This window comes from Pipistrellus hanaki (assembly GCF_964339955.1).
Source record: "Pipistrellus hanaki genome assembly, chromosome: 16".
Taxonomy (NCBI): domain Eukaryota; kingdom Metazoa; phylum Chordata; class Mammalia; order Chiroptera; family Vespertilionidae; genus Pipistrellus; species Pipistrellus hanaki.
The window spans coordinates 20,810,474-20,824,439 of NC_140518.1; the positions used below are offsets into that span (position 1 = coordinate 20,810,474).

Genomic DNA, 13,966 nt, shown 5'->3' on the forward strand with positions numbered 1-13,966 from the left:
AGACTGAGGCGTCCGCCTGACTAGGAACGTGTGGGTAAAAAAAAAAAAAAAAAAGCTGGAATAACTCGTCTCAGAGCAAAAAGGGCACGGCGCCCACCCGACTGCGGCCCTGGGAGGGGACATCCTCCGCGCCAAGGCCCCGGGCTCTGCTCTTCCCAAGTCCTCCGCCTGCCGCATTCCTTCCCTCCGGCGCGCCGGCGCGCTGACGTCATGACGGCGCGCACGCAGCCCCGCCCCTGCAGGGATCCGCGCTGGGACGGAACCCGGGTTTCTCTCAAACCCGGAATGTGAGGCCTGGGCCGGTCGTCGTCCCCAGGTCCCTGCCCCGCGCTGCCCCGGGCCCGCCGCCTGCCGCCGCCGCCCCCCAGCTCGCCCCCAGCGGAGCCAGGCGGCCGTGCCCTTCTGCCGGGGGCCCGCGTGGCTGCCGCCGCCCCTCGGAATCGTCCGGGGCCGCCGCGGGGTTCGCTACGGAGGGAGGCGGGGGCCTTTGGGAGGAGGAGGAGGAGGCGGTGGCGGCGGAGGAGGAGGGAAGGAAGATGGCGGCCGTGGAGCTAGAGTGGATCCCAGAGACTCTTTACAACACCGCCATCTCCGCCGTCGTGGACAACTACATCCGCTCCCGCCGGGACATCCGCTCCTTGCCCGAGAACATCCAGTTCGATGTTTACTACAAGGTACGGCCCGCGGGCCTGCTCCCCGCTCCCCTGCCGCAGCCCGCGGGGCCGCACCCCCTTCCACGTCTGCGAGCCCCGCGGTCACCCCGCACCCCTCGGAGCAGGATGGCCTCCCGAGACGTCTGGTGCGGGCCCGGGGTTGCCAGGATAGAAACACCCTATCTCCATAGTCTCTGCCTTTCAAGCTTTGGGGCCTTGATCGGTATCTCTCCCAAAGGAGTCCCCGGCCTGGTGTTCCCTCCTCTACGGCGCCCCCCTGGGTAGGCCTTCGCCTGGACTTCCTCTACTGCGGCCCTCTCCTTCCTTCCCTTCCAGCTTGTGTCTTCGGGATATTTTCTGCACTCTCCTCCCAATTGTCAGCATCAGCTGTGCTCCCCGACACACACACACACACACACACTACTACCCTCCTTCCCTACACATTCCCCCTCCTCCTCGGCCCCTTTCCCACTTTCCCCTCTCTCCCTCCTTCCCAAGTATTATTATTATTATTATTATTATTTTTTGCTTCGTGTTCCTTGGTTTCTAAATACTAAAATATTTAGTATTTTCTCATCCTAATTGAGAGGGAATTGAGGAATTATTGGAAACAGTCGTGTGTGCCTTACTCGCCTATTTTTTTTTTTTTTAAGCTTTGGTTTTCGTTTATTCTTGGAGTTAAGTTGGGGATTTTAGTAATTGGGAGTGTTGATAAACCATTTGAAAGGAAAAGGGGGCGAGGGATCTTTCCTAAAACAAAACGCTTTAGAATTTAGATAATGTTCATGTATTTGGAAGTTGCAATCTTGCAGCATTCCTAAATGGCTCCCCCTCAAAAAAATCGCAACAAAAAGTCTCCAAGTCGCTCTCCAAGGAGTTTCAAGGGTAAGAGTCTGTAGACGTGGACAGTTTTTGCAGTGTTTTTAGAGGGAGGAGAACTTTATGGACTCGGAGCCTCCCTTTTCCTCTCCTCCCCACATTTGAATGTGAACAGTGGATTTATTATTCGGTCCTTGCCTTGAATTGGCGTGGAAAACTCCTATTCTTCCAGTAGTCACCCATACAAAATTTGACCTAAAGTAGAGTATGATTTATTTCTTAGACCTTAAATATTTCCCCTTGCTTTGTAAGTTGGCTGGGACAGTGTAAACTGATATTTAACAGATGTGTATATTCTTGAATATGCTTGGTGTTTCATAGCAGTTGTTTTTTTTGGGAAGTTTGCCTGCTTCCCCCCCCCCAAAAAAAAAAATAATTTTTCAGAAAGCAGCCAGCTTGCTGCATTCTACTAAAGCCAACTGCTTTCCACCAGTTCTAAAAGTTCAAATGTTTTCCCCCCTAAATATTTGGAGAAGATGCATTTTGCTCATTTATAGTATTATTCCAAATCCCTTTGATATATTGACTATTGTGTATATCTAAGGGAGTAGTGTGTATTTAAGCTTCATAACTCCCAGGGAAGGATGAGTTAAGAGTTGTCTTTCTCACCTGGGAGAGAAACATGAAGGATGATAGAGAATCATTGATCCCCTGTGTGTACTAACTTTGTTCATTTTATTCAATCATATGCAATCTTTTACACTTTTAGAGAAAAATCATTGGAAAATTTATCAAAGTACATTTAGTAATTGAATGCCCTCAAAATACTTGGATATCTTCTAGTACCTTGCTTCTAATTGAAGTTTTTCATTTGAAGATTATTATTAGTGAGTATGAATAGATGGTGCATTTGCCGCATTTTTTGTTTTGCATAGTCCACAAAGTTTTAATAGCGCTTCTTGCTCTAGCCAGTTTGGCTTAGTGGATAAGAGCATCAGCCTGCAAACTGAAGGGTTCCTGGTTCCATTCCAGTCAAGGGCATATACGCAGGTTGCAGGCACAGTCCCCAGTGTGGGGTGTGCGGGAGACAGGGAGGGGATCAGTGATTCTCTCTCATCCTTGATGTTTCTCTCTCTCCGTCTCTTTTTCTCTCTGAAATAAAAAATATATATATTTTAAAAATAGTGCTTCTTTCCAGGACACTTTTACCCTGAATAGTTATGTCTTTTGGGAGTATGGCACTGTGCTAAGGTGAGGGAAGGTATTTAACATGTACCTGGAACTGTGTTTTTACATGTTACCTTGTTTAATCCTCATAAACTAAGTAGGGTATAACCCTGTGTGAGGTGAGAAAGTTAAGTAGTTTAGTCAAGGTCTCATACCTAGCATTTTGCTCCTTCAAGACCTTGCTTTCTTACTTGGAAAGAGTTTGCATCTTGAGGTAGATTGTTTTTATAAAAGATATTATAGAACTAATTTTTATTAGCTTTTATAAAAATAGCTAGAGTGAAAGTCAATTTCTGGACTTCAGTCTTTAATGTAATGGAAGTATAACAAAGAATTTTTATTTTAAACAGTTTATCAATACATAAATATGAGTCTAAGCATTTTAATACATATAAGATACTCATCTCATGCCCAATTTGTGAAAAATGTGTCTTACTGTTTATAGTAGTTGCATTTTCTTCCATTTAGAGCCAAGAAGAAAGTCATTAGATCCCTCCAGTAGTCCCAACTTCCATCAATAGGCATAGTCATAGACAAAATTATAGTATTTGTGGAACCAAAACTTCCATATTTCTCTCTCTCTCTCTCTCTATCCCTCACCTAAGGATATATTCCATTGATTTTTTTAGAGAGAGAGTGGAAGAGACAGGGAAAGATAGAGAAATATCGATGTGAGAGAAACACATCATTGGTTGCCTCCTGCATGAACCCTGACAGGGCCTGGGCCGGGGAGGCGTCTACAACCCAGGTATATGCCCTTGATTGGAATTGGACCTGGGACCCTTTGGACGCTCTATGCACTGAACCAAATTGGCTAAGGCCTCCATCCTTGATTGTTTTGGTCCAGTTTCACATAAAGTTTTAGGAGGTGGGATTGTGGAATGAATGGGAGGTGAAAAAGTAGGCATGCTGACTGCTCCTAAAATGGGCAGGGAGACAGGTGTTGATATGTACAAAGAGTAAAATGTGAAGGGACTTTTTTTTTTTTTTTTTAAATGGAAGACATTAGATGTCTGTATTGGCTGACTGGCGGAAACCAAAACAGAGTAAGAAGTTAAATAAATGTATCAGTAAGGCAAGAAATAAATTGTGGAGCAGAGTCCATGAGCAAGAACATTAATTTCTGATTCTTGCCCCTTCACGTTGCATAAATTAAGGTATCAGTTATAAATTGGAGTTGGGGAAAGACCACTTTTCTTTTAAGATCAGATGGGAAGAGTTCAGGACAGGAAGTATCAACATAGGTAAATTTGTAAAGAATGGTTATCATGAATAAGAAGGTATGATCATCTAAAAATAAGGGCAAGTGCTGATTTTTATGTAAGAAAGCTAAACTAAAGTTGGAATGGCTGATGAGGTATATGGGAAGGAAGGTCACTAAAATATTTTTTTAAAAATTGACAGGTGGTTAAGATGGGTCAATAAAAAGTAATACCCTACCAAGTAATGTATTTGAACCTAAAAAAAATGGTTTTTATTCAAAGATGCTAAACCATTTAGATATAGAAAGTGGATGAGATGAATAGAAGGAATTGTGAAACTATATCAAGTAAAAGCAAATATATTGAAGGGCTGGGTTCTTTAAAGAATATTTCCTTTTCACTTTAATCGCTGAATGGTATATTTTGTGTCCTGTTCCAATTACAATATTTGCCATAGTTAAGTTTTAGTTGGGTGAAGTGTTTTACTATTATAATTTGTTCTTTTTTATTATTTTCAGTCTTAAATTTAATGGTTTTTTAAAATTATTTTAAGTCATGCTGAAAACCATACGAATTCATGTCTGATTTAGTATTATCTCTTTCTGGGTATATTTCTGTTGTATAGCTAGATAGTCTCAACTAATATTTTGATAATCCTAAAATTGGCTGGTAACAAATTGAAAAGAATTCTTGCAACATATTTGACAGCTAAAGAGTTAATCTTGGGGGGCAAAGGCGAGAGATCAACCAAAGGACTTGTGGGCATGCATATAAGCCTAACCAGTGGTCATGGACCACAAGGGGTGGGGGCAAACGTGGGGAGGGGTTTGGGATGGGGATGGGGGATGAGGACAATTATGTGATACCGTAATAAAGAAATTAAAAATTAACATCCCCCCCAAAAAGAGTTAATCTCATATAAAGAGCTTTTAAGATAAGTTGAAAATGAAAACTTTATAAGGGAGGGACACAAAAGAACATAAATAGCCAGCCATATCATGTATTTTTTAAAAATATATATTAAATATATGTTTAAATATATTTTATTGATTTTTTACAGAGAGGAAGGGAGAGAGATAGAGAGTTAGAAATATCTATGAGAAACATCGATTAGCTGAAACCAGTTTGGCTCAGTGGATAGAGCATCGGTCTGTGGACTGAACGGTCCCAGGTTCGATTCCGGTTAAGGGGCATGTACATTGGTTGTGGGCACATCCACGGGTGTGTGCAGAAGGCAGTTGGTCGATGTTTCTCTCTCATCAATATTTCTAGCTCTCTATCCCTCTCCCTTCCTCTCTGTAAAAAATCAATTAAAAAAAAAGAGAGAGAGAGAGAGAGAGACAGAGACATTGATTAACTACTTCCTGCACATTCCCTACTGGGTATGTGCCCACAACTAAGGTACCGTACATGTCCTTGACTAGAATCGATCCTGGGATCCTTGAATCCTCAGGCCAACCCTCTATCCACTGAGCCAAATCGGTTAGGGCTAAAAAAAATTTTTTGAAATATATTTTTACTGATTTCAGAGCAGCAGGGAGAGGGAGAGAGAGAGAGAAACATCAATGATGAGAGAGAATCATTGTTCGCTGTCTCCTACCTGCCTCCTATTGGGAATAGAACTCACTGCCTGGGCATGTTATCTGGCCAGGAATTGAACTGTGACCTCCTGGTTCACTGGTTGATGCTCAACCACTGAGCCACACCATATATTTTGATGGAAAGGTTATAATATGTCAACTCCTCTCAGTTTAAGGTATGAATTTATCACAATTTGAATCAGACTCAGGATTTTATTGGATATAGAAAACTGATTAAATATAAACTTCATCTGGAGGAATTACATGAGAATTAACGAGTCAAGGAAATTTTGAAGATGCACAATACTTAGCAAAGACATGCATTATAAGACAATTATATTAGAAAGCTATATATTTTTAAACAGTGTAGCAGTATCTCAAAAACGGAGAGAGAAATTGATTTGTAGAACATAGTAGACAGGAGCATTAGAGATCTTGCTGGGAAGATTTAGCCTGGCCCATGTTGCTCAGTGGTTGGCATGGACCTGTGAACCCAGAGGTCATGGTTTGATTCCCCTTCAAGCACATTTCTGGGTTATGGGCTCAGTCCCGGTAGGGGGATTGCATGGTGGGGGAGAGGGGGCGGTTGATGATTATCTCTTTACTGTTTCTTTCCTCCTTTCCTCTCTCTGAAATCAACAAAAATTTACTTTTTTAAAAAAGAACAAAGTAGACAGTCAAGGTAGAAACCAAAGCATATTTAAGAATTTAGTATGTGATCAAGTTATGAGACAGTGCTGTATTACAAATAAGTGAGGGAAACATACAAAAATACCTTGGGCAACAGAGTATTTGGGGAAGTTAGACCTCTACTTCACACTGTATACCAAAATGAAATCCCAGTGGTTAAAAATTTAAATATGGCAAATGAAATCACAAAGGAATCAGGATAAATTATTGAGTCAGTATCTTGTAGTGGGAAAGGATTGAAATTTCTTCAAATAAATTATTTTTAAGGTAATTTATAAAATTTTAAAATGTCAAACATAAAAATAAATAATGTTATAAAAGATGAAGTCCTCTATTACTTGTCTTGCCAACACTAGAATGCCATCTTGTCATGGGAAAGGCTTTTCTAAGTATGAATTCAAAACCTAGGAGGAAAAAAAATAGATTGGTACTTTTGATTTTTACAGAGAGGAAGGGAGAGGGATAGAGAGTTAGAAACATCGATGAGAGAGAAACATAGATCAGCTGCCTCTTGCACACCCCCTACTGGGGATGTGCCCACAACCAAGGTACATGCCCTTGACCGGAATCAAACCTGGGACCTTTCAGTCAGCAGGCCGACGCTCTATCCACTGAAACAAACCAGTTTTGGCAAATTTTTCTAGATTTTCTAATTTTTCTAAAAATGTATGTAATCTGCAATCAGAGGAAACAAATATTTTAAAGTTGATTATTTAGACTAGAATGTGTTTCTTATAACTATACTACCCTCTCTATTGTCTCATGGATATACTTCTAATTTTCACCACATATTGATAGTGAAGCTTTAAAAAAAGCTGAGAAATTTATTCAGATTTACATATTACTTACGAGTTGCATATGGCTGGTTATCATTATTGGTTAGATTTTACATCTAACTAGATTTTTGTTTTAACCTTCCATTTATATCATGGTAGCATGTTCCACAATTAACACAATAATGCTATCTTGAAAATTAAGCCATGAACCCATCAAGTGAGCAATAGAGTTAAAGAATCTGGGTATTGGACATAAATTCATTCACATTACAATTGAAAGTGGGGGGAAAACTCTTATTTAATGGATGGTGGGTCTAATGGACAACCTATTTAAATTTACTTTAGTAAGTTAACTGTCTGTTTCTTGTGCTTTTTAATGAAATGAACATGTCCACTTAAACCTTTGGCTTATTTCCCAGGACTGACCCTATGGAAGAGTCATACATAGCTCAATCTTTTTAAAAAATATATGGTTTTTATTGATTTCAGAGAGGAAGAGAGAGATTGAAACATCAACGATAAGAGAGAATCATTAATCGGCTGCCACTTAGGTACACACTCTCCACTGGGGATCGAGCTCGTAACCCAGGCATGTGCCCTTGACCAGAATTGAACCTGGGCCTATACTCTTATCTACTGATCCGAAGTGGCTAGGACTGGGCTCAATTTCTTTTATATCTTTTTCTAAAGTTTTCTAAAACTTTTTGAGGAATTATTCTAAATTATTTATATGCTAATTAGATGTTAAGATTAAGCTGTTCACTTTTCTTTTTTTCTTTTTAAAAAAATATATTTTATTGATTTTTTTACAGAGGAAGAGAGAGGGATAGAGAGTTAGAAACATCGATGAGAGAGAATCATCGATCAGCTGCCTCTTGCGTATCCCCTACTGGGTAAGTACCCGCAATCAAGGTACATGCCCTTGACCGGAATTGAACCTGGGACCTTTCAGTCTGCAGACCAATGCTCTATCCACTGAGCCAAACCGGTTTCGGCAGCTGTTCACTTTTCGCCTATGATAACTTTGAATTGGTTTGGAAAGGTTTTTATCCCCATCTTTATTTCTCTGGGCTTGGGGCTGTCCTGCATTGCCCTTGCAATAATTGCCTTCAGTTTTCTATAAGACGTTTTAATATTTATTTAATAAATATATAACTGTATAATACTTTGTATTACTTAATCATGTACCTCATACTATTTTTACAAATATTAATTTTTATATTTATTTTTCAAGTACAGTTGACATTGAGTATTATATTAGTTTCAGGTGTACAGTGTAGTGGTTAGATAATCATATTTTACAAAGTGATCTCTAATAATTCATGTACCCACCTGGCACCATACATAATTATTACAATACTAGAGGCCTGGTCTGGATTCAAGCACTAGTGGGTCCCTCTGCCTGGCCTGTGGGGATCAGCCAAAACTGGCTCACTGAGGGACCCCACTGTGCACGTGAGCCAGAGAGGGACCATGGGAGGGCTTCAGTGTATGTCCGGCCCATCTCACACAGTCCTGATCAGCCAGACTCCATCAGCAAGCTAACCTATCAGAGAGTCTGCCCCCTGGTGGTCAGTGCACATCATAGCAACTGGTCAAACTGTCGGGCCCTTAGCATATTAGCCATACACACACACACACACACACACACACACATATATATATGTATATATATATATAATTGACTATGTTTCCTATGCTATACTTTACATCCCAATAACTATTTTGCAACTACCAATTTGTACTTATTAGTCCTTTCACTTTTCTCACCCAGTCCTTCAACCTTTTCCCCCTCTGTAACCAATAAGTTCTCTGCATCAGTGTGTCTGTTTCTTTTTTGTTCATTTATGTATTTTGTTCTTTAGAGTCTACATAGATCATATACATATAACTAATTTCTAACTATCAGATACAATTATTAAAATGCTTTTATATGAATTGTATAAATTTGTTGATTTAGTGTTACATTTCTATTAACACAAACATTTTTCCTGATATTACTATGTAATCATACCAACTTTGAGTAGTATAAAATAAATTAATCAAATATTAAGGTCATAGAATTAAATTCATAAGTATATTTAAAGTAGAAATTAAATTTAAAAATTTTAATTACCTCTTTTTGTTTTCTTATTTCAGCTTTACCAACAGGGACGCTTATGTCAACTGGGTAGTGAATTTTGTGAATTGGAAGTTTTTGCGAAAGTATTGAGAGCTCTGGATAAAAGGTAAATTTTTTTTAATATTGTGGTAAACTGTACATAAGCTTAATTTTATTATAGTAACTTTTTAAGTATGCAATTCAGTGGCATTAAGTACAGTCACATTGTTTTTTATTGTTTTTAAAAATATATATATTTTATTGATTTCCCACAGAGAGGAAGGGAGAAGGATAAAGAGCTAGAAATGTCAAAGATAGAGAAACATTGACCAGCCGCCTCCTGCACACCCCCCACTGGGGATGCGCCCGCAATCAATGTACATGCCCTTGACCTGAATTGAACCCGGGACCCGTCAACCCCCAGACCGATGCTTTATCCACTGAGCCAAACCGGTTTTAGCCAGTCACTTTGTTTTGAAGCCATTAATACTATCATTGCTTTCAAGAAAGGGAGACCAAATTCTTTTTCCCCATTGTGGCTATTCACATGTAGTAGAAGCCATGTATAGGTAGGTGTAGGTGACATGGCTTTTGATTATACTGTTCTCTTTTGTGTTCTTCCCTAAATTTTTTTTAAATGCTTTCTTTATTTTCCCCCTAACCCGGTGATCAGCAAACTCATTAGTCAACAGAGCCAAATATCAACAGTACAACGAGTAATATTTCTTTTGAGAGCCAAATTTTTTAAACTTATAAGCTCACCCAGGCTATGGTATTTTGTGGAAGAGCCACACTCAAGGTGCCAAAGAGCCGCAGTTTGCCAACCACGGCCCTAATCCACATGTCTAGGAAAATAAGAATATAGTTTTATAAAATACTGCTAATCTCTAATATGAAGTTGTTAAGTTGTTTCAAGCAAATCCTTGTTTAATGCCCAGCATATGTCATGTACTATTCTAGATGCTGGGGTTTCAGCAGTGAAGAAGATCTGTGACATCTCTTCCTCATGGATTTTGTTTGTTTGCTTTGTTAATCCTCACTAAGGATATTTTTCCCATTGATTTTTATAGAGAGTGGAAGGGAAGGAAGGAGGGAGAGGAAGAAAGTGTGAGAGAGAGAGAGAAAGAGAGAAACATCAATGTGAGAGAAATAACATTGATTGGTTACTTCCCGCATTCACCCCCATTGGGGAATGAATCTGCAACCCAGGTATCTGCCATTGACCAAGAATTGAACATTAGACCCTTCAAAGCTTGACCCATGCTGTATTACTGAGCCACAGTGGCTTGGGCTTACTTATGGATTTTTTTACTTTAGAGAGGGATGATAGACTAAGTATATAATTCATATGATTTCACTTTTTAAGGATAACTTTAAAATATGGCATGTATGCCGAAACCGGTTTGGCTCAGTAGATAGTCGGCCTGCGGACTGAAAGGTCCCAGATTCGATTCCCGTCAAGGGCATGTACCTTGGTTGTGGGCACATCCCAAGTGGGGGGTGTGCAGGAGGCAGCTGATCTGTGTTTCTCTCATCGAGGTTTCTAACTTTCTATCCCTCTTCCTTCCTCTCTGTGAAAAATCAACAAAATATATTTAAAATAAAATAAAATATGGCAAGTGAATTAACTATGTAGATAAACTTCTTAGTTAGTTGATTAATTAAAATTATTCTATAAAAAAATAATACATTACCCTGGTAGTTGTGGTTCAGTTGGTTAAGCATCATATCATGCACCAAGAGATTGCCAATTCAATTCCCGGTCATGACACATGCCCAGGTTGCAGGCTCGATCCTCAGTAGGGGCATGCAGGAGGCAGCCGATTAATGTTGCTCTCTATTGATGTTTCTCTCTCTCTTTCTCAATAAAAACATTTTAAAATATAATTATAGATGAGAACTACATTTTGGTAAAAGAAGGCAATAGAAAAACTTTTAAATAATTTTTATTTTATTTATTTATTTATTAAATATATTTTATTGATTTTTCACAGAGAGGAAGGGAGAGAGATAGCTAGAAACATCGATGAGAGAAATACATCGACCAGCCGCCTCCTGCACACCCCCCACCGGGGATGTGGCCGCAACCAATGTACATACCCTTGACCGGAATTGAACCTGGGACCTTTCGGTCCACAGGCCAACGCTCTATCCACTGAGCCAAACTAGTTTCGGCTTAAATAATTTTTATTTATTTATTTTGAGAGAGAGAAACATCAGTTTGTTGTTCCACTTATTTATGATTGATTCCTGAGAATTGAACCTGCAACTTTGACATAGCAGGAAGACACTAACCAACGGAGCTACTCAGTAGTTGTAGCTGGGCTGGTGTGGTTCATTGATTAAGCATCATGATACTTATGAACCAGGAGGTCACAGTTCGATTGTCAGTCAGGGCACATGCTCCAGTTGTGGGCTCAATACCCAGTGGGGAGCATGCAGGAGGCAGCAATAAATGATCATCTCTCATTATTGATGTTTCTATCTCCCTCTCACTTCTTCTCTGAAATCAATAAAAATATATTTTTAAAAAATCATTCTCTAAAGTTGAGCTTTCTGGGATTTTAATTTTGATAGGCAATTTTAAACATGGCCATTGTAAAGATATAGTGTAATATTTCTCTTCCATCATTCACCAAGTCCAAATCCCTTATTAAGTATTTAATATACAGGATAGGGTAAGATTGTATGGAAAATAATACAATCCTTTGTAATAAAAGGCTAATATGCAAATCAACCAAATGGTGGAACAACCCGGCACTTTGATGTGCACTGACCACCAGGGGGCAGACACTCAATGCAGGAGCTGCCCCCTGGTGGTCAGAAGCTCAGCCAGAAGCTGGTGAACACAGTGGTGGTGGCAGGAGAGCTCCTGGACTGCAAAGGGGCCCAGGCTGGGCCTGTTGTTATTATCTACTTTCTGTATCTGAATTTACCTATTGTACACATTTCATATAATATATAGTCTTTTGTGACTGGCTTTTTTTACTTCCTGAAATGTTTTCAAGGTTCATTCCTGTTGTTACTTATATTGGTATTTTTTTCTACTTTATAGTTGAATAAATTTCCATTGTATGGATGTATGGATTTGTTTATCTAATCATCTGTTGAACATTTCAGTTGTTTCCCCCTTTGGGCAATTATGAGTAATGCTGCTATGAATTGAATGTTCCTGGACAAGATTTGGTGTTGACATATGTTTTTAATTCTCTTGTATATAACTAGTTATATACATATGACAGCCCTATGTTTAACATTTTGCATAACCTGTAAACTGTTTTCCACAAGAGCTGTATCATTTTTCATTTCTACCACCTATGTATGAGGGTTTTAATTTTTCCGTATTCTTGCCATTACTTTTTTAAAAAATATTTTTATTTCATAGAGGAAGAGAGAGATTGAAACATCAGTGATGAGAGGGAACCTTTGATTGGCTGCCTCCTGCATGTTGGGCCGAGCCTGCAACCCAGGCATGTGCCCTTGACTGGAATCAAATCTTGGACCTTTTAGTCCACAGGCTGACTCTCTATCCACTGAGCCAAACCAGCTAAGGCACTTTTTTTTTCTCTTGGCATTGCTTTTTTTTAAAATACATTTTATTGATTTTTTTTTTACAGAGAGGAAGAGAGAGGGATAGAGAGTTAGAAACATCGATGAAAGAAAAACATCAATCACTTGCCTCCTGCACACTCCCTCCTGGGAATGTGCCCACAACCAAGGTACATACCCTTGACCAGAATCAAACCGGGACCCTTGAGTCCGCAGGCTGATACTTCATCCACGGAGCCAAACCAGTCCCGGCGGCATTCCTTTTTTTTATAACTCACTGCCGCTTGCCTCAGCTGGCCACCCACCCACCACCGCTGGTAGCTCTCCGCAGCTCATAGCTCGCTGCCTCGCCCTCCTGTAGCTCTCCACCATTTGAAGATTGGTCCTGACATTACGATGTAATGGATAATTAGTATATTCCTCTCTTATTATATAGGATTTTTAAATATATATATTTTATTGATTTTTTTTTTACAGAGAGTTAGAAACATCGATGAGAGAGAATCATCGATCAGCTGCCTCCTGCACACCCCCTACTGGGGATGTGCCTGCAACCAAGGTACATGCCCTTGACCGGAATCGAACCCGGGACCTTTCAGTCTACAGGCCGACGTTCGATCCACTGAGCCAAACCAGTTCCAGGTATATAGGATTTTTATTGATTTCAGAGAAAAAGGGAGATAGAGACACATTAATGATGAGAGAGAGTCATTGATCAGCTGCCTTCTTTAAGCCCCCTGGGGGTTGAGCCCACAACATGGGCATGTGCCCTTAACTGGAATTGAACCCATGACTTCAATCTGCAGGCCAACGCTCTATCCACTGAGCTGAACCAGCCAGGGCTTGGCATTACTTTTTAAACAAAATTATAGCCATTCTAGCAGATATTAGGTGGTATATCATTATAATTTTGATTTGCTTTTCCCTAATGACTAATGATGTTGAACATCTTGTGTTTATTGGCCATTTGTATATTTTGGAATATATTGGAATATTTTGGAACTGTTGAAATCCATTGCTCTTTTTTTTTTTAAGTAAATTTATTGGAGTGGCATTGATTAATAAAATTATATAGTTTTCAAATATACAATTTTGTGATATATCTTCTGTATATTACATTTTATGTTCACAACCAGAGTCAAATCTTTCATCACCATATATTTAACCTTCCCTTTATGCTTTGCTATTCCCCATCCTTTTCTCTAGTAACCACCATACTGTTGTCTGTGAGTTTTGTTTTTCTTTTTCGTTTGTTGCATTCAGTTTTATATTCCACATATGAGTAAAATCATATGATTCTTGACATTTTCTGTCTGACTTATTTTGCTTAGTATGATGTTCTTAAGATCATGTTGATGTGAAGGCAGTA

The 13,966-nt window shown here is 39.6% G+C and overlaps 1 protein-coding gene across 2 annotated transcripts in view; it reads left to right on the forward strand.

The window, feature by feature from the left end:
* Positions 1–207: 207 nt before the first annotated feature.
* The window catches only part of APPBP2 (amyloid beta precursor protein binding protein 2), a 45,760-nt gene continuing 32,001 nt past the window's right edge, over positions 208–13,966 (forward strand). The window contains exons 1-3 of one of the 2 annotated variants that reach the window (XM_084861722.1): positions 208–674; positions 9,087–9,175; positions 13,075–13,239. In XM_084861722.1, the coding sequence (XP_084717848.1) occupies positions 537–674; positions 9,087–9,175; positions 13,075–13,239 (392 nt within the window). In that variant the 5' untranslated portion in view covers positions 208–536. The remainder of the gene's footprint in view (positions 675–9,086; positions 9,176–13,074; positions 13,240–13,966) is intronic. The other variant, XM_084861723.1, reaches the window with a different exon arrangement.